Below are 21,778 nucleotides of genomic sequence, written 5' to 3'. Positions count from 1 at the left end.
GAAGTGCCGCACTGTCGGAGAATCAGTACTGAGGAAACGCCGCACTGTCGGAGGGTCAGTGCTGAGGGAGAGCCACACTGTCGGAGGGTCAGTGCTGAGGGCGAGCCACACTGTCGGAGGGTCAGTGCTGAGGGAGTGCCACACTGTCGGACGGTCAGTGCTTAGGGAGCAGTCACTGTTGGAGGGTCAGTGCTGAAGGAGCGGGCACTGTCGGACGGTCAGTGCTGAAGGAGCGGGCACTGTCGGAGGGTCAGTGCTGAGGGAGGGCTGCAGTGTCGTAGGGTCAGTTCTGAGGGAGCGCCGCACTGAGGGAGTGGACACTGTCAGAGGGTCAGTGCTGAAGCAGCGGGCACTGTCGGAGGGTCAGTGCTGAGGGAGCGCCACACTGTCGGAGGGTCAGTGCTGAGGGAGCGCTGCACTGTCGGAGGGTCAGTGCTGAGGGAGCGCCACACTGTCGGAGGGTCAGTGCTGAGGGAGCGCCGCACTGAGGGACTGGACACTGCCAGAGGGTCAGAGCTGAGGCAGCGGGCACTGACGGAGGGTCAGTGCTGAGGGAGCGGTCACTGTCGGAGGGTCAGTGCTGAGGCAACAGGCACTGGCAGAGGGTCAGTGCTGAAGGAGAGCCGCACTGTCGGAGGGTCTGTGCTGAGGGAGCGGGCACTGTCGGAGGGTCAGTGCTGAGGGAGTGGTCACTGTCGGAGGGTCAGTGCTGAGGCAACAGGCACTGGCGGAGGGTCAGTGCTGAAGGAGAGCCGCACTGTCAGAGGGTCTGTGCTGAGGGAGTGCCGCACTGTCAGAGGGTCAGTGCTGAGGGAGAGCCGCACTGTCGGAGGGTCAGTGCTGAGGGAACAGACACTGTCGGAGGGTCAGTGCTTAGGGAGCGGTCACCGTTGGAGGGTCAGTGCTGAGGGAGCAGTCACTGTCGGAGGGTCAGTGCTGAGGGAGCGGGCACTGTCGGAGGGTCAGTACTGAGGAAGAGCCACACTGTCGGAGGGTCAGTGCTGAGGGCGTGTCACACCGTCAGAGGGTCAGTGCTGAGGGTGTGCCGCACTGTTGGAGGGTCAGTACTGAGGGAGCGGTCACTGTCGGAGGGTCAGTGCTGAGGGAGTGCCGCACTGAGGGAGTGGACAATGTTGGAGGGTCAGTGCTGAGGGAACAGGCACTGTCGGAGGGACAGTGCTGAGGGAGTGGACACTGTCGGAGCGTCATTGCTGAGGGAGCGCCACACTATCAGAGGGTCAGTGCTGAGGGAGAGCTGCATTGTCGGAGGGTCAGTGCTGAGGGAGTGGTCACTGTCGAAGGGTCAGTGCTGAGGCAGCGGGCACTGGCGGAGGGTCAGTGCTGAGGGAGCGCCGCACTGTTGGAGGGTCAGTGCTGAGGGAGCGCCGCACTGAGGGAGTGGACACTGTCAGAAGGTCAGTGCTGAGGCAGCGGGCACTGACGGAGGATCAGTGCTGAGGGAGTGCCGCACTGTCAGAGGGACCTTGGCAGTGTTTGGCACTTTGAGTGAGCATATTATTCAAGTTGATAGACCAAATTCTGGTGAGTTTTAGTGCAAGTGATGACTGAAGAGTATGGTGGTACAGGCTTAGGGAACCATCACCTGCCCAATAACCGCTCAGTCGGGGTGAGGGTGGGGACAGGAATGTGATGGGAGGCTATTTGGTTTATTGTGTGTGAACCTTCTCCCACAACTTTCATATCTAAATAAGGCAGTGTGTTTAGGAGGTAGAATCTCAGCCAATGTGATCAGTAACAAATAAATGAACATGCTTCTAGAAAAACAACATTTATTTTAGTGAGAAGCTAAAGAGCATTGTCACATCTCAGATCAGGCGAATGTTGAATCATTTACACTCATTAATGTGGCACCTATACATGAAAAACACAGGGTCACTGCGTGGATGTCATCCTCGACCCCAGTGCTCACACACTGCCCACCACTGCATCAGATATTATTGCCGATCACCCTGACATCATTGTCTGTTTTGTATTTTCAGTTGTGGAAAGCCTCTGACAGAATAAACTGCTCAGCTCATTCTCCGGTTTCCGAAATTCTGTTCCTGTCAGATCAGAGTGAAATGTGATTGTTCTTCTGAAAGTGTGTCTAAAAGACCTTCCCAGTCTTGTATTTCCTCTGTACAAGTGTGTTCTGAAAACTCCCCTGGTCATTTGTTTAGGGTCTGTGTGGCCTCAGAGATTTACTGGTTGATGGCACCAGAAATTCCTTCCCCCACTCCCCTCCCCCTCATCCTGGCTAGTTCTCTCCCTCCTCACATGCTACAAACTGGGATCACATCTCAAAGCTTATTGGCACATGGTAGTGCAATGTTCCTGCGTTCCAGTTTGCCTAATGGAATTGGGAATCTTAGGGTTAGCAGGGAGACAGAGTAAGTACTCCTGTCCTTCCTTCCACGCAGTTGCATGTTCTCGGACTACTCCAGGTCTCTCAGGTGAGGCCAGGCTTCTGTTTCTGAGTCTCATAAATTGGTGGCTCTTCACCGTCACATCGAGCCAGGGCACCAGGAACTCAGCGAAACAAAGCATTGACTGCAGACCTACTTCTCAAGAGTGTGTACGCCGTCACACACGGCAGTCAGCATGCACACTTTGTTGGCTCAGGGGTCACCCCAGGAGCATAAATCTCAGCTTCCCGACATTCTGTTACCTTTACAACACAACGGGACACTCAAACTGGAAATCATTTTGTTAAATATGAAAAGAAACAACTGTTAATGAATGTGATGAACATACTGTAGACTGTCAGCCCCTTCCAAACCCACAAACTCCTCCAGCTACAAGGACAAGGGCAGCAGATACACCATCCCTGCAAGTTCCCCTCCAAGCCACTCACCATCCAGACGTAGAAATAAGTCACTGTTCCTTCAGTGTTGCTGGGAATTCCCTCCCTAATGGCACTGTGGGTCAACCCCCAGCACACAGATTACAGCAGTTCAAAAAGGCAGCTCACCTCTACCTTCTCAAGGGGCAACTAGTGGCAGGGCAAGAAATGCTGGGCCCAGCCAGTGATACCCACATGCCACAAGGGAATAAAAAGTAAATTAGGAGAAAAGTGAATACTATGTAGGAAAATGAATTCTGTCTGCTTTCCTGTGTAATAAGGAGTTGTGGGATATTGCAATAGTCTGGTTTAACTGTGTCGCAGATGTTGACCTGACAATTCCACTAGATTCCTACCAGGTTTACCAAGGATTCTCAGGCTGTTTATTCCCGGGAGCTAGTAACTGGGTCGGGTTGAATTTTTCAGACCCTGCATTAGTCAGTGTGACAGTCCAAATCTGCATGCTCCAGGAACAGCGTTCCCATTCCGGAATCTTCAGTAGCTTGTAAGACAAGAACGATGGGCTGTGTTCCAGGTAAGAAGACAGAAGTGATTATGGCAAATGTGTTTGGGCTTGACAGCAGAAGCTAGGACTGTTCCCAGGCCCCAGTCCTTCCCCCACCAAACCCTCCCCCCGCCACAGGATATAGAGCAAACAGACAAGATTTGGGATTTTGCTTGGTCCTGTCCTTCCTGGTTGTGGAGATATGGTCTCTGATATCGGCAGCATGCAGGCTATTGTAGGGGTTGGATTAACCAGAGGCCTTTCAGCTTAGGATCAGCAGTGGGCAGCAGCACACAGCAGGTCACTGACAGGGAGCTTCAATGGCGATGTGCCCATTCACACACTTGCCCGAAAATGTAGTTGAAAAATAGCCTCAGTCCTCACCTTCAGCTGGGCCTGACCATTCTGTTCGCTCTGGCAATGAAATCCCAGGATGGGAACTGAACTGCAGGATCTGAAACTACACAAGGTCGGTGTGATTGAAGCTGAGCTGGGAGGCTGGCAAATGCTGTGAATACAGTCTTGCTGTAATTAGAGGGACAGGTCACACAACTGCAGTGGGCAATGGTTTAACTCTCAGATGGCAGATCACCAGGCTCCCTGGGTGCCTGGTCTCAGTTGCACTGTTTGTGAGCGACACATGAGGTAGCAGCTGGAAGTGGTGTAAAAACCAGGTTAAATATGAAACTGGAGGGGTCATATGGTTATTGGCACAGGCTCATACAGTGAGATAACACTGCGGCCTGCTTCCACCAGCTGGGTACAGAGAACCAGGTGAAAAGACCAAACTTCGAGAATTTTCTCACATTGGAATAATCCACCCTGAAGCTAAGAAACACAGCCTCAATCTTTGATCCAGGATTTTCCATTCCAACATCACAGATCATCCTCAAACCCACATCGAAATCACTCGTATTCTCACACAGTCAGAAATACAACCATTCACAGTCATTTACAGGCTTGGATCAAATCGCAGCTGCCTCCATTTTCCTGGCTCTTGGTATCTTGGAAACCAGTTCTTCCTCACGCCCTGAAGAATGTGGTATGTAAGGATTCCTCATAAACCACCAACCACCTGAGTATTGGCTAGAGAAGCACAGGGAGCTGATAACCTCCTAACGGCAATGAGAGCAGATGGCAGCAACATTCAGTCAGGCTTCTTGGTGCTAACAGCAAACTATAAATATCGATATTTACAGAGTAGAGTACATGACACTGAGCAAAAACAACTCAAGAATACAAGCTTCCATCTTGTCTTACAATTTCCAGATCTTTTTAGTCACTCCCAAATTTAGCATTTCAAGCTTGACTTGCATTTTTGTCCTTCAGTGTGCTGAGTTTAGTTAAAACACCGGCACCTTCACTAACTATCATCTGCCATGGATTACTGTGACTATTTAACAACTTGGGCAGAGATCAGGCTGAAATGCATCACTGTTGTACTTGGAATCATTTCAATTAAAGTCATGAATAGCCCCCTCCACCCTTCCAAACAAAAGCGCTTTTGCTTCCCAGGAAAATGGTTACCAGTTTTACTTAATTAATGCCCTCATCAATACCCCACCCTCCCCCAACCTTGATAGAACCCCCATTCCCATATTGGATTTTAATGAGAGATAACAAGGTGTAGAGCTGGATGAACACAGCAGGCCAAGCAGCATCTTAGGAGCACAAAAGCTGACGTTTCAGGCCTAGAACATCAGCCTTCCTGCTCCTCTGATGCTGCTTGGCCTGCTGTGTTCATCCAGCTCCACACCGTGTTATCTCGGATTCTCCAGCATCTGCAGTTCCTATAATCTTGGATTTTAATGAATCCATTTCTTGCTTGCTTCAGTGAAGGACCCCATTCCCGCCTGGTGTGGCAGCTCTCCGAATTGATAGAGATGGCATCAGTTAGGGAGTGGTTTGGCTTGTCCTGCGCGAACCCTGGCCTGATCCACAGCGTCCAGCAGGTTCTTGGAGTCCACAGCAAGTGTGTGGGCAGCTGTTAGCATCTGCTTCTTACACTCATCACTCAGCGAGGTCACAGCATTCTGCTGGGCCAATTTCATCTTGTTTATCAGTTCAGCCAGGTCTTTATTCAGGAGCCTCTGCGTCCCCTCGATCTGAATAGAAACAAAACCAAGAAAACCCTGGTTAGATCCCGCTTGGAGCAGACCTGGGAAGGATCGGTTGGCCTTGGAGGGAGTACATCAGTTTACAAGAATGATACCCGGACTCCAGGGGTTGTGTTACAGTCTCCAGATAAATTAGGCCTCTCATTCAAGAGGCTGTTGGAGGGTTAATTGGATAGAAACGATGTGTAAGGGTATGTGGGAAAGGCTGGAGGATTCACACTGAGGAATGCTGCTCATTTGAACAGCTGCAGCAAGTTCAATGGGCTGAATGGCCTCCTGAGCAATAAAGAATTCTGAGATTCTGAGCTCTGAACAGCTAATGATTACATGGACTTCAATGTCGGTATGTCGGAGCTGTGTACTGCATTATAATTTTCATTCAGTATTAATTCATCTTTGCCATTAATATCCCATCCACCACTTCCCTATTCCTGCTAAATTGCTTGCTTCTTTGTTATTTTACATGATTTTTGTGTCTTTTACTTTGGTTGTTTCATCCATTTATGATTCGGTCAGTATAAATTGCACTGTAACCCAGGCTGGGAAAGTCTTATGTCAAATAACATTATGATTCTGATTTGTGGGAGACATACTCGGAACTGCTGATGCTGGAGAATCTGAGATAACAAGGTCAACCACATTGTGCTGAATTCAGTAAAGTAGGATAGTAGCCTTCTGATTCGTCATCACCAAACTGCACAGACATCATTTACTGGAATAGCCTGCAGTCCGGCAGCACCCAAACAGATCTTTCAGACCAACCAGTCCATGCTGACCAGTTCTCAAACTAAATTAGTCCCACCTGCCTGCATTTGTCTCATTTCCCTCCAAACCTTTCCTATTCATGTACTTATCCAAATGTCTTTTAAACATTGCAACTTTACACACATTCACCACTTCTTCTGGCAGCTCAATCTACATAGGAACCACTCTGTGTTTTCTTTTAAAAAAGCCCCATATGTCTTTTTTTAAAATCTTTCTCCTCTCACCTTAAAAATATGCCCCTTAGTGTTGAATAGCCGCACCCTGGGAAAAGACACCAGCCATTAACCCTATCTATACCCCTCTATTTTTTCAGCCTCTATAAAGGACATCCCACAACCTGTTGTGCTCCAGTGAGAAAAGTCCCAGGCTGTCCAGCCGCTCCTTATAACTCAATCCCTCTTGGTAAATCTTTTCTGAACCTCCGGCTGAAGAAATGTGTTTGGAGAAATGGAGACTGGGGGTCATTCTCCTCCCAGCTGGCAGCGCCAAGTGATGTGACTGAAGTGGTTTAAAAAAAAAGAGAATAACTTTTTAACAAGGATCTCTCTCTGACCCAGAGGCTGTCACAAGGAACAAGGAGCTAGAATAGGAGCAAATAATCTTTCTCCAACTCCTTATTAAAACCTTCACCAGAAAAGGTTTCAGAAACTGTGATGAACTTTCCTGTCAGTTGACTGTGAACTCCACCACACGGCCTCTGTTGTAACCTCAGAATGCTGGGAAAACCCCTCCCTCAAAAATTAAGCTGATGACAGCAAACCAAATGTCTTTCGAAATATCGAGATCTGTAGATTAAGGAGTGCACTTTGAAAAGAATCCCGATCCGAACAAGCAGCGGGTTGGGGATGGTAGCAGATGGTTATCAAGTGAACCAGGACTCACTTCTGTGCGGGATGTTGCAGGTAGCGATGGCAACAGCTCATCCACACTGCCAGTCAATTTCCGAAGGTTGACTCCCACCGTCTAGAATGTAGAAAATAGTCATAGGTGTTACAATGTCGGTCACAAAACAATTGGAAATCAGCAGAATTAATTCACGGTGTCAATAACTGAGGCAGTATCTGCAGTTTGTAACAGGTAATTGTTCTCAGTCCCTAGTCACAGGGAGCTGCAGGTTACAGTTATTTGGTACAAGTCAGGTTAGAATAATTGTTGTTTCCTGGAACCTATTGTTTGTCTGCCTGAATGCTGTCTAACCTTGTGATCAGACAGTAGTGACAAAGTTCTGACACACTGCCAGTGGGACAGGTCTGACACAGAACAATCACTTTCACCCGTCCTGCACATTCCATCGGAAATTCTAGAGTTTTAAAAAACAGACACAGCACAGGAGAAGACTCTCAACCCCAAACATCAACTTTCCTGCTCCCCTGATGCTGCTTGGCCTGCTGTATTCATCTAGCTTCACACTGTATTATCACAGCACAGGAGAAGGCCATTCAGTCCAAAGTGTCTGTGCTGGTCCTCCAAATGAAAAATGTGCCCTGTACCACACCCTGCTCCATTACCCTGCACGTTCTTCTTTTGAAGATGACTATGCACTTCCCTTTGTAATGCCGCCACACTCGTAGGCAACTCAGTCTAGACCCTGAACCACTCACTACAATTTATCGTCTTTTGCCAATTGCTGTAAACCTGTGCCCTTTGGTTCACAGTTCTTCCACCAATGGGAACAGTTGCTCACTATCAGTCTGTACAGACCACATGTGAGCTTGAACAGCCTGGTCAGATCTCCTCTTTATTTTCCTTGGAGAAGGCTACCCCAACATCTGCAATCCACTCATCTAACAGAACGGTCTCCTTCCCAAAACCATCCCTGGAACCTCGTCTGTACTCCACCTCCAGTGTGGTCACAGTCTTCTGAAAGTGTGGTGGCCAGGACTATAAGCACTCCAGCTGAGATCTAACAAATGCAGTATGCAAGTTCATCGTCTAGTGAAGGAGGGTCACTGGACTTGAAATGTTCACTTTGATTTCTCCCCACAGATGCTGCCAGACCTACTGAGCTCACAGAATCCCTACACAGTATGGAAGCAGGCCATTCAGCCCATCGAGTCCACATCAACCCTTGGAAGGCACCTCACCCGGAGCCACCTCATCCATGTAGCCCCGCATTTCCCTTAGATAACCTGACTAGGTGGGCTGCACACCACGGCCAATCCACCCAACCTGCACATCTTTGGATTGTGGGAAAAAACCAGGGCAGCCACAGTGAGAATGTGCAAACTCCACACAGGCAGTTGCCCAAGGGTGAGATTGAGCCCGGGTCCCTGGCGCTGTCGGTTGGAGTGCTAACCAGTGAGCCATCATGCTGCCTGCGTTTATCCAGCAATTTCTGTTTCTGTCCCTGTTCCTATACTCTATGCCCCAGTTCATAAGACCCAAAATATTGACTGCTTTAGAAATGACTCTCTCCTCCAATCACCTTTAGTGATCAGTGTGCAAATAGAGCCAGGTCCCTGTGCTCCTGTACCCCTTCGGGACTATGCCCTTAGTTTTACATTCTCTCAATTCTTCCTGCCAAAGTCTCTCCTTTACACTGACATTTATATTCTTCTTTTGTTCACCCATTGCCCCAAGAAGGTGTGAAACTCCACACGGAGCAGCGGGATCCCTGAATCGCTGTAGCATCAAAAATGTCATTGAACACTGCTGGGAGAAATCACAGACAGAAAAAAATTATAATGGAGGAAATAAAATCCTTGCAACGGGTAAAATTCCCCATTATCATAGGCATGAGTCAAACGCCAGTCTACTTTGGAGAGGAACTTGTTAAGGATTGCTGTTTATCTAGAACGCTCATGTGGAAGTGAAACACAACATATGTGATCAGCAAGTATTGTTGGGTGTTTGGTGAATGTTTAAAGTGATTCAAAGACTATTAAGGCTGATAGGTTCAGAGAAACAGCAGACTGGTGTACTAGCGACAACATACTGGGCCCTGCACTCAAAAGCAGAAAACAGGGGGATGGCTGAAAAGAGATGGGGGACTGTGTCACAAAGGTCAAAGAAAGGCAGATGGGTAAAGAAAGACTCCATGTGGCTTATAACACAATTCTCAAATCAGAAAATACATTGTAATCCACCTAGTAATTATCAAATGAAAACTAAAAAATCTGTGGATGCTGAAAATCACAAACAAAAACAGAAATACAAATTGCTGGAAAAGCTCAGCAGGTCTGGCAGCACCTGTGGAGAGAAATCAGAGTTAACGTGTTGGGTCCAGTCACCCTACCTCAGAACGTTCTGAGGAAGAGTCACTCAACCCAAAACATTAACTCTGCTTTCTCTCTACTGATGCTGTCAGGCCTGCTGAGATTTTCTATCAATTTCTGTTTCTGTTGTTAATAATCATCAAAAGTTTATTATAAAGCATTCACCAAGTTATCAGAAGGTTAATGCTTTTTCAGTGAAATCTTACAAATGTCTTTCTGCAACTTGAGTGAGACAATGAGTTAGTGATATTTGCTGATTAATACCCACGCTTTCAGAAGCTGGTATTTGGTGTTGCTTCACTCCCTGAGATTTGACACACGAAAGTCAGGCTGAAGAAATATGACATGTGCCATGCCCTCAGAATATCTCTGAGCACTTCCTTCGGGTCTGCTGAATTATTACAGTAAATTCACACCAAATTGGTCACCCCCTATTCATATCAAATTTGTCACATGAATTGAACAAATCTTTGTGATCTTCTATGGTTCTGGCCAATGGAGTATAAGAAAGCATTAAGTTGTGTGAAAGGAAAGCGGCGAATGCTACCAAGTCTCCAGAAACAATCCAGTCAGCACGTATATAGGTATCAGGCTGGAAAAACACCGCAGGCGAGATAGCTTCCGAGGAGCAGGCAAGTCAACATCTCAGGCTGGTTCCTAGCGCCTGCACACCTTATTGCGTCCAATCTGTGTGCAAAGCCTTCCCACGTGGAGTGGGTGCAGACCAGGCCTTATTTGTAAGGACGAGGTGTCAGGTAATAAAGCTTGTCTCATTTGGAGAGTTCAGATTGTAAGTCACAATTGCTCTGATCAAATTCAAACTCTTACACACCTCTCATTACCTGGATATTTACAAATCTCAGCTGACCTGTGATACATTTCCCATTGCTAAGGGGATGCCTGCTTTATAGTTTCAAACAAGTTGTGTGGAATTTTAATCCTAGCCAGTGATGTCCTCGTCCCATGAATGATTATAAAACATGGTGTGCCCAAAGGTTTTTAAGGTCTTAGCAAAAGTTTGTAGCTCCGGCTGTGGATGTAGCTGTTTGTTAGCTCACTGGCTGTTCTGTGGTGTGCAGACATTTCGTTACCCTTTTAGGCAACACCATCAGTGTGACCTCTAATCGAGGTGTTGGTGTTCTCCTTCCTTGTGGATTTATGATCCTCTGATGTGATGGTCTTGTCCCTTCCAATTCTGTTGTTTTAGCAGCACTCTGTATACAGGATCTGTTTCTATGTGTTTGTTAATGGAGTCCCATGTTGGGAACCAGACTTCCAGAAATTCCCTCACGGATCTGGTGTTCGCTTGTCCCAGTATAGTCACTTTGTCCCAGTCAAACTGATAGAACATAGAACATAGAACAGTACAGCACAGAACAGGCCCTTCAGCCCACGATGTTGTGCCGACCATTGATCCTCATGTATGCACACTCAAATTTCTGTGACCATATGCATGTCCAGTAGTCTCTTAAATAAACCCAATGACCTTGCTTCCACAACTGCTGCTGGCAACGCATTCCATGCTCTCACAACTCTCTGTGTAAAGAACCCGCCTCTGACATCCCCTCTATACTTTCCTCCAACCAGCTTCAAACTATGACCCCTTGTGTTAGCCATTTCTGCCCTGGGAAATAGTCTCTGGCTATCAACTCTATCTATGCCCCTCATTATCTTGTAGACCTCAATGAAAAGAGACCGAGCTCAGTCAACCTCTCTTCATAAGATAAGCCCTCCAGTCCAGGCAGCATCCTGGTAAACCTCCTCTGAACCCTCTCCAAAGCATCCACATCTTTCCTATAATAGGGCGCCCAGAACTGGACGCAGTATTCCAAGTGCGGTCTAACCAAAGTTTTATAGAGCTGCAACAAGATCTCACGACTCTTAAACTCAATCCCCCTGTTAATGAAAGCCAAAACACCATATGCTTTCTTAACAACCCTGTCCACTTGGGTGGCCATTTTAAGGGATCTATGTATCTGCACACCAAGATCCCTCTGTTCCTCCACACTGCCAAGAATCCTATCCTTAATCCTGTACTCAGCTTTCAAATTCGACCTTCCAAAATGCATCATGGCCCTCATTGTCTGTGTGCATTGGGACAAGTGAATATTGGTCGTGTCTTTTTATTGCCGGCTGGTGTTCATGTCCCCTGGTTGTCAGTTTCCTCCCTGTTTGTCCAATGTAATGTTTATTGCACTCGTTGCGTGGGATTCTGTATATCACATTGGTCTTGTTTACTGTCAGTATGTGGCCTTTAGTCTGTGATAACATTTGGTGCAGTGTTGCTATGGGGTTGTGTGTAATCACAACCTTATGCAGCCTTAACCGCCTGGTAGTCATTTCTGATATATTTTTGATGTAGGGTAGAATTGCTATTGTCTTCTGTTGTACTGTGTCCCCTGAGTGTTGTTTGTTTTGTCGGCATCTGCGGAGCAGACTTCTTGGGTATCCACTGTTCGGTGGAAACTTAGTGTAGGCGTTCCTCTTCCATTCTCTGGAGTTCATCACACTGCTACACCCCAGAGCCTAACCCTCCCTCCAGTGACCCCTTCACCCACTTCCAACACAAGTCCTCTTCCTGGGCACCACCTCCAGGCCTCCTAACCTCCCTCGGCCTCTTCATCTCCAACTGCCGTCGAGACATCAACTGCCTCAACCTCTCCACCCCTCTCACCCACTCCAACCTCTCCCCCGCAGAACAGGCAGCCCTCCGCTCCAACCCCAACCTCACCATCAAACCCGCAGACAAGGGTGGTGCAGTGGTAGTATGGCGCACTGACCTCTACATCGCCGAGGCCAGACGCCAACTCTCCGACACCACCTCCTACCGCCCCCTCGATCATGACCCCACCCCCGAGCACCAAACCATCACCTCCAACACCATCCATGACCTCCCACCCACAGCCTCCAACCTCATTGTTCCCCAACCCGACATGGCCCATTTCTATCTCCTTCCCAAAATCCACACACCTGCCTGCCCTGGTCGACCCATTGTCTCAGCCTGTTCCTGCCCCACCGAACTCATCTCCACCTATCTGGACTCCATTTTCTCCCCTTTGGTCCAGGAACTCCCCACCTACGTCTGTGACACCACCCACGCCCTTGTTCGCTCCACACTCCCCTCCAACCCCACCACACCCGGCACCTTCCCCTGCAACCGCAGGAAATGCTACACTTGCCCCCACACCAACTCCCTCACCCCCATCCCAGGCCCCAAGATGACTTTCCATATTAAGCAGATGTTCACCTGCACATCTGCCAATGTGGTATACTGTATCCATTGCACCCGGTGTGGCTTCCTCTACATTGGGGAAACCAAGCGGAGGCTTGGGGACCGCTTTGCAGAACACCTCCGCTCGGTTCTCAATAAACAACTGCACCTCCCAGTTGCAAACCATTTCCACTCCCCCTCCCATTCTTTAGATGACATATCCATCATGGGCCGCCTGCAGTGCCATAATGATGCCACCCGAAGGTTGCAGGAACAGCAACTCATATTCCGCTTGGGAACCCTGCAGCCCAATGGTATCAATGTGGACTTCACAAGCTTCAAAATCTCCCCTTCCCCCACTGCATCCCAAAACCAGCCCAGCTCGTCCCCCTCTCCCCACTGCACCACACAACCAGCCCAGCTCTTCCCCTCCACCCACTGCATCCCAAAACCAGCCCAGCCTGTCTCCGCTTCCCTAACCTGTTCTTCCTCTCACCCATCCCTTCCTCCCACCTCAAGCTGCAACTCCATTTCCTACCTACTACCTCATCCCACCTCCTTGACCTGTCCGTCTTCCCTGGACTGACCTATCCCTTCCCTACCTCCCCACCTATACTCTCTCCACCTATCTTCTTTTCTCTCCATCTTCGGTCCGCCTCCCCCTCTCTCCCTATTTATTCCAGTTCCCTCTCCCCATCCCCCTCTCTGATGAAGGGTCTCGGCCCGAAACGTCAGCTTTTGTGCTCCTGAGATGCTGCTGGGCCTGCTGTGTTCATCCAGCCTCACATTTTATTGTCTTGGATATAAATCATTCAGGAAAGGGAAGAGTGATAGCACCCTCTTGTGGTCATTTGTGTATTTGTGCTGCTCTTCAGTCGTCCCTGGATGAGCTACTTTTTGAGTTGGTGTTTGACATTCTGTGTTCTGTACCCTGGCTTGTGTCTGTACTGCAGTGATATCACATGAAATAGGTGAAGTTTTGCCACAAACTAAGAGTTTCATGGTCAGTTTTATTGATATCTGATTTTCATTTTGTTGTGAACTTACTTTCCAAATTGAATTTTTGCAGCAGAAAACAAAAAAAAATGCTGGAAATCACAGTGGGTCAGGCAGCATCCTTGGAGAGAGAAAGAGAGCGCCAATGTTGAGAGCCTGGATAACTCTTCATTAATCTTGGTGGGAGTTGAACTGATGTACTTTGGATTTTGAGCACTTCTGACTCCAGAATTACATCCACGGCACTACTCAATTTTACAAAAAAATACACCAACTGGAGGACAGAAATTCCCTGTTCAATTGTGCGAGTCCAAAGAAGCGATATATTTATAAACATAATCCCTGAAGTGAGACAAAACCCAACAGGTTATTGGACACTAAGCTCTCACTCAATGACTGATTGTGTATCACTCAGCAGGCTGCATGCTGGTCTCTGAATGGGAAAGTTGACAGGTTCAGACCCAACACAAACTCCAGGCCAAAACTTCAGAGCCACACTATCAGGGCATTCAGGATAAGATCAGATTGAACCCCCAACTCCCAACTTGATTGGATGAAAAAGGTACCCTGGTACTATTATGGAATCTTGCTGTGTGTTTCCTTTGTTTTTATCACAACTTTGAGATGGGGAAAGGTGTCACTGAGAAACATCCTACCCTGTCCTGGGTTAACCAGCTTACCTTCACCAGGTTGATGTACTCTTCACATGGGAGCTGGTAGACCTGGTTCTTCAGATGCAGCACAGACTTAACCAGTTCCATGACCAGAGGATAGATTGTATCATCGGAGCGATCCAGGTTGGCAGTGGGAGCTGCTTGTATCGGCTGAACGTGTGGAAAAGGAGAACCATCAGGAGGCTGAAGCTTACACAGAAAGGTTTCGTTCATAATTTAGGAATTGCATCCTCTGAAGAGGGGGACTGATGGTGAGCTTAGGTATCTTTCAGCAAGCTCGAAGGAACATTAGGAATGGATGCAGCGGGAGACCACACAGTGCCTCAGGCCTGCTCCACCATTCAGTGAGCTTGTGGCTGATCTGCTGCTACAGTACCAATTTCCTGCTGTGTCCAGAAAAGATCAATTTGCCATAGAAGGGGTATTAGAGGCCGAGTCATACAGCATGGAATCAGACTCTGGTCCAACCAGTCCACGCTGACTGTGTTCCCAAACTAAACTAGTCCCACATGTGTGCATTGGTCCCGTTTCCTTCCAAACCTTTCCTATCCAATTACCTATCAAAATGTCTTTTATTTGCTGTAATGTACCAGCCTCCACCCCTTTCTCTGGCAGTTCATTCCACACATGAACCATTCTCGGTGTAAAATAGCTGCTCTTCAAGTCCCTTTCTAAACCTTTCTCCTCTTACCTTAGAAATATGCCCCTCGCCTGGAAATACCCAAAACCAGGGAGAAGACACCTGCTATTCACCTATATCGCACATGATTTAATACCCTCAACCTGCTATGCTGCAGTGAAAAAACAGTCCCAGTCTATTCAGCCCATTTTTATAACTCAAACCCTCCAGTCCCAGCAACATCCTGGTAAATCTTTTCTGAATGCTCTCCAATTTAATAATATCCTTCCAATAAAAAGGCAAACAGAACCACACAGAATGCCAGAAAAGGACTCACCAATGTCCCGTACAATCTCAACATAATGTCCCAACTCCTAGACTCGAAGGCCTGAGCAATCAAGGCAAATGTCTTTATAACTACCCAGTCGAATTTCAAAGAATTATGTACCTGAACCCCTGGGTCTACCCAGGGCCTTACCATTAATTGTATAAATCCTGCCCTTGTTTGTTTCACCAAAATACAACACCTCGCATTTATCCAAATTAAACTCCATCTGCAATTCCTCAGCTCATTGGCCCAATTGATAAAGATCCCTTTGTAATCTTTGATAACCTTCTCCACTGTCCACTATAGCGCCAATTTTGGTGTCACCTGCAAACTTACTAACTGCACCTCCAATATTCTCATCCAAATTGTTCATATAAATGACAAACAAAAGCAGAACCAGCACCAATCCCTGTGGAACACCGCTAGTCACAGGCCTCCAGTCTGAAGAACAACCCTCCAGCATCACCCTCTCTCTCCCGTTTAGCCAGTTTTATGTCCAATTGGCAAGCTCACCCTGAATCCCATGTGACCGAACTTTACTAAATAGTTCACTATATGGAACCTTGTCCAAAGCTTTACTAAAGTCCATAAACACAACATCCACCACTCTAGTCTCATCAGCCTTTTTGTTTACGTCCTCATAAAGCTCAATCAAGTTAGTCAGACATGATGTCCCACGCACAAAGCCATGCTGACTATCCCTAATCAGTCCTTGCCTCTCCAAATGCATGTAAATCCCATCTTACAGAATCACTTCCATCATCCACCAGCACTGCCAGGAATGGCAGGACTGTCCTATGGGAAGACATTTGGTTTGACTCGGTCTTTATTCATAGGAGCTCAGAAGGATGCGAAGGGATCAGATTAAAAGCTACAAAATTCTAATAGTTTGGACAGACGAGATGCAAGAATGATGTTTTTCCCGGTTGGGGAGGCTAGAACCAAGGGTCACACTCTGGGACACAGGGTAGACCAGTCAGAACAGAAATAAGGAAATACTTCTTCACTCAGAAGGTAGTGAACCTGAGATTTCTCTACTACAACCGAAGCTTGTGGAGGCCAAGTCACTGAATATATTCACGCAGGAGAGAAATACATTTTTAGATTTTAAAAGCATCAAGGTGAGTGGGGGAGAAAGTGGGGAATGTGACATTGAGATACAGCTTCAGCCATGACTGTACTGAGTGGTGTACTAAGTTGGAAGGTACAAAACAACAGGTTTTGTTGAAATCACAAGCTTTTGTCACACTGCTCCTTCGTCAGAAGAAGTGAAGGGAAGAACACAGGCACAGAATTTATAGACAGACAGATCATTGCAAGATAATTCTGGGTAATTAAGAGTGTCAAAAGATAGTACAGATGGTCTAAATGGAGTGTCGACAGGATGAAGACCAAGTGAAGGGATGACCTATAATCTGATTAATTGAGGCACAGAGAGAATTACAAAAATTAAAAATAAGGTGTTGCTGGAGACAAGGCGAATGACTGGAATAATGTGATAAGTATAAGAGTCACATGCTGGGGGTTCTAACCAAAGCAACAACGAATCCAAAACTGCACAAACTAATTAAGGTAGACATAGAATGTATTGAGTGGTAGCACAGGTTCGAAGGGCTGGATGGCCTTATCTTGCTTCTGGTTTCTATGGTTTAAGGAGTGAGTTAGTATTAGTGCAACTGAACTCCCATCAAATTGGGGAAGACTTTCAGGATTGATATCAATTGATGGAGGACAATCTCAAATAATTTCAAAGCCAAGCTGGACAACGGGATGTAGAGAAGATTGCAAAATTGGAGTGGCATTATTTATATCTGCTCAGAGAACCCACAGGAACTCCCTTAGTGTTGTATATTTGGGGGCGCTGTTCTGGACCATCAATGCCAGTTCAGCCCCAGACATTGGCAGGTTTACTGAGGTCCCAGTGTGCTTTGCCTGGTGGTGAGGAGTGTTGCAGAATGCACAGTGTATCTCATTGCTAATCTCAGCTCTCCAAGCGTATCAGTGTCCCCCTCAACATTCCCAGATTATTCCACAGAGCCTCAGGACATTCAGTCAGGCACTCACCGGCAAGTTTTTCCTTGGAGGTTTCTCAGGTGGCACTGTGAACTCAGCTCCAAATAAGGGACAGAAAGAACACTGTGATTAGAATGGCTGCACAATAACTAGATTTACACAGCATCTTGGAAACAGAAAAACATTCCACGCTCGAACCTTCTGTCTGTTTTCATTCACTTGTGGGATGTGGATGTCACTGGCTGGGCCATAAATTATTGCCTGTGCCTAGGTGCCCTTAAAAAGGTGGTAGTGAGCTGCCTTCTTGAACTACCTAAGGCAGTCCCAGGGGTGCAGGGGCACTTACAGAGCTGTTAGATGGGTCTGTGGCCATCACTGCTATTAACGTCTTGATTGCTGGCTGTCCTCATAGAGGCTGTGAGCAGTGGGTTCACGTCCTCGGCTCCATGCTTTGTTGAATAGGCCAGCACTTCATTTACCAATTTCACTTGGATCACCAGAATGCTCTCCAAGAGTCACTGTCCAGTGACTGGAACAGGAGTCAGACAGAGGTGCAGCAGTTTGAAAGATTTTGTGCTGCTGCGTGACCCACTGTAAACAGTAAGGCTCTTTCAAAACTACATTCAGTACAAACACTGGATTTAGAACATAGAACATAGAACATAGAACAGTACAGCACAGAACAGGCCCTTCAGCCCACGATGTTGTGCCGACCATTGATCCTCATGTATGCACACTCAAATTTCTGTGACCATATGCATGTCCAGCAGTCTCTTAAATGTCCCCAATGACCTTGCTTCCACAACTGCTGCTGGCAACGCATTCTATGCTCTCACAACTCTCTGTGTAAAGAACCCGCCTCTGACATCCCCTCTATACTTTCCTCCAACCAGCTTCAAACTATGACCCCTCGTGTTAGCCATTTCTGCCCTGGGAAATAGTCTCTGGATATCAACTCTATCTATGCCTCTCATTATCTTGTATACCTCAATTAGGTCCCCTCTCCTCCTCCTTTTCTCCAATGAGAAAAGTCCGAGCTCAGTCAACCTCTCTTCATAAGATAAGCCCTCCAGTCCAGGCAGCATCCTGGTAAACCTCCTCTGAACCCTCTCCAAAGCATCCACATCTTTCCTATAATAGGGCGACCAGAACTGGACGCAGTATTCCAAGTGCAGTCTAACCAAAGTTTTATACAGCTGCAACAAGATCTCACAACTCTTAAACTCAATCCCCCTGTTAATGAAAGCCAAAACACCATATGCTTTCTTAACAACCCTGTCCACTTGGGTGGCCATTTTAAGGGATCTATGTATCTGCACACCAAGATCTCTCTGTTCCTCCACACTGCCAAGAATCCTATCCTTAATCCTGTACTCAGCTTTCAAATTCGACCTTCCAAAATGCATCACCTCGCATTTATCCAGGTTGAACTCCATCTGCCACCTCTCAGCCCATCTCTGCATCCTGTCAATGTCCCGCTGCAGCCTACAACAGCCCTCTATACTGTCAATGACACCTCAAACCTTCGTGTCGTCTGCATACTTGCTGACCCATCCTTCAATCCCCTCATCCAAGTCATTAATAAAAATTACAAACAGTAGAGGCCCAAGGACTGAGCCCTGTGGAACACCACTCACCACTGACTTCCCGGCAGAATATTTTCCTTCTACTACCACTCGCTGTCTTCTGTTGGCCAGCCAATTCTGTATCCAGACAGCTAAGTTCCCTGTATCCCATTCCTCCTGACCTTCTGAATGAGCCTACCATGGGGAACCTTATCAAATGCCTTGCTGAAGTCCATATACACCACATCCACAGCTCGACCCTCATCAACTTTTCTAGTCACATCCTTAAAGAACTCGATAAGGTTTCTGAGGCATGACCTACCCCTCACAAAGCCGTGTTGACTGCATTTAATCAAGCCATGCTCTTCCAGATGGTCATAAATCCTATCCCTCAGAATCCTTTCTAACACCTTGCAGATGACAGACGTGAGACTTACTGGTCTGTAATTGCCAAGGATTTCCCTATTTCCTTTCTTGAAGAGAGGAATTACATTTGCCTCTCTCCAGTCCTCAGGTACGACTCTAGTAGAGAGCGAGGATGCAAAGATCTTTGCAAGTGGCAAAGCAATTGCATTTCTCATTGCCCAAAGCAGTCGAGGACAAATCTGGTCCGGGCCTGGTGACTTGTCAATCTTAATGTTTGACAAAATTTTCAGCACATCAGCTTCCTCTATCTCTATCCATTCCAGCATGCACACCTGTTCTTCAAAGGTTTCATTCACTACAAAGTTTGTTTCTTTCGTAAAGACAGAAGCAAAAAACTCATTTAGGGCTTCCCCTACCTCCTCAGGCTGCACACACAAGTTCCCTGTGCTATCCCTGATCGGCCCTACTCTTTCTTTGACCATTGTCTTATTCCTCACATAAGTGTAAAATGCCTTTGTGTTCTCCCTAATCCGTTCTGCCAAGCCTTTCTCGTGCCCCCTCCTGGCTCTCCACAGACCATTTTTGAGCTCTTTCCTCGCCTGCCTGTAATCCTCTAGAGCTGAGCTTGACCCTAGCTTCCTGCACCTTATATAAGCTACCTTCTTCCTTTTGACGAGAAGCTCCACCGCTCTTGTCATCCAAGGTTCCTTTATCTTACCCCTTCTTGCTTGTCTCAGAGGGACATATTTATTCATCACTCGCAACAACTGTTCCTTAAACAGTCTCCACATGTCTATAGTGCCTTTACCATGGAACAATTGCTCCCAGTCCATGCTTCCTAACTCATGTCTAATCGCATCATAGTTTCCTCTTCCCCAATTAAATACCCTCCCATTTTGCCTAATCCTCTCCTTCTCCATAGCTATGTAGAATGTGAGGCAGTTATGGTCACTATCACCAAAATGCTCTCCCACCACAAGATCTGATACCTGCCCCGGCTCGTTGCCGAGCACCAAGTCTAGAATGGCCTCTCCCCTCGTCGGCCTGTCAACGTACTGCGTTAGGAAACCCTCCTGAACACACCTTACAAAAACAGCTCCATTCAAATCTTCTGCTCGAAGGAGGTTCCAATCAATATTAGGAAAGTTAAAGTCACCCATTACAACAACCCTACTGCGTGCACACTTTTCCAAAATCTGTCGACCTATGCTTTCTTCAATCTCCCTGCTGCTATTGGGGGGCCTGTAGTAAACCCCTAACGAGGTGACTACTCCCTTGCTGTTCCTAATTTCCACCCACACTGACTCAGTAGGCAGATCTTCCTCAACAATGGAAGCTTCTGTGGCTGTGATACTCTCTCTGATTAGTAGTGCTACACCCCCTCCTCTTTTTCCCCCCTCCCTATTCTTTTTAAATGTTCTAAACCCTGGAACATCCAGCAACCATTCCTGCCCCTGAGAAACCCATGTCTCTGTTATGGACACAACATCATAGCACCAGGTACTGATCCATGCTCTAAGTTCATCACTTTTATTCCTGATACTCCTTGAGTTAAAGCAAACACACTTTAACTGATCCCTTGGTTCCTTCCCAGGAAAATCCTTCCCACTAGCTGGTCTACCTCTTGCTACTGCCTCACCTGCATCAACTCTCACCTCCGGTATACAGCTCAGGTTCCCACCCCCCTGCCATACTAGTTTAAACCCTCTCGAACTACTCGAGCAAACCTTCCACCCAGGACATGAGTCCCCTTCCAGTTCAGATGCAACCCGTCCTTCTTGTACAGGTCCCACCTTCCCCAGAAGGCATCCCAATTGTCTACATAACTGAAGCCCTCCCTCCTACACCAGCTGCGCTGCCACGTGTTAAGCTGCGCCCGCTCCCTGTTCCTCGCCTCGCTATCTCGTGGCACCGGTAGTAAACTAGAGAACACTACTCTGTTCGTCCTGCTTTGCAGCTTCCATCCTAATTCCCTGAAATCACTCTTTATATCCTCAATCCTATTTCTGCCTCTATCATTAGTGCCAATATGTAACACGATTTCTGGCTGTTCGCCCTCCCCTTTTAGAACCTTATGCACCCAATCGGAGACGTCCCGGACCCTGGCACCAGGGAGGCAACATACCTTCCGGGAATCCCGATCCTGACCACAAAATCTCCTGTCGATTCCCCTCACTATCGAGTCCCCTACCACGAGTACTTTTCTATTCTGCCCCCTTCCCTTCTTTGACACAGTGTCAGGCTCAGTGCCAGAGAACTGACTACTATGGCTTTCCTCTGGTAGGTCATCCCCCCCAGCAGTATCCAAAACAGTATACTTATTGCTGGATTTAACAGCCCTTGAGACAGTGTCATCACTGACGGAGTTGTAGAGAGCATGTGGTTATTCAGTCCCTGTCTATAACTGCAGTCTCAACATACACATTGCATTTCTGGGCGTTTGCAGGCTGCTCAGGTTCTGAATTGATCCTTGTGCAAATTCAGTCAAACCTGGGCAAGACTCAGGCTTGGTTTATGGAAAGAACTCCTTTCCTTTATTCATCCATGGGACGACGGCATCGC

At 47.4% G+C, this 21,778-nt stretch overlaps 1 protein-coding gene across 3 annotated transcripts in view; it reads right to left on the bottom strand.

The window, feature by feature from the left end:
* Positions 1–1,773: 1,773 nt before the first annotated feature.
* The window catches only part of ptk2ba (protein tyrosine kinase 2 beta, a), a 155,910-nt gene continuing 135,905 nt past the window's right edge, over positions 1,774–21,778 (bottom strand). For 2 of the 3 annotated variants that reach the window (XM_059648789.1, XM_059648791.1), the window contains 4 exons: positions 17,337–17,386; positions 14,332–14,475; positions 7,112–7,192; positions 1,774–5,452 (listed from right to left, as the gene is read on the bottom strand). In XM_059648789.1, coding sequence (XP_059504772.1) covers positions 5,237–5,452; positions 7,112–7,192; positions 14,332–14,475; positions 17,337–17,386 — 491 coding nt within the window. In that variant the 3' untranslated portion in view covers positions 1,774–5,236. The remainder of the gene's footprint in view (positions 5,453–7,111; positions 7,193–14,331; positions 14,476–17,336; positions 17,387–21,778) is intronic. The other variant, XM_059648790.1, reaches the window with a different exon arrangement.

The sequence above is a fragment of the Stegostoma tigrinum genome, chromosome 9, assembly GCF_030684315.1.
Source record: "Stegostoma tigrinum isolate sSteTig4 chromosome 9, sSteTig4.hap1, whole genome shotgun sequence".
NCBI classification, from domain to species: domain Eukaryota; kingdom Metazoa; phylum Chordata; class Chondrichthyes; order Orectolobiformes; family Stegostomatidae; genus Stegostoma; species Stegostoma tigrinum.
This window is presented reverse-complemented; position numbering and strand designations above follow the sequence as displayed.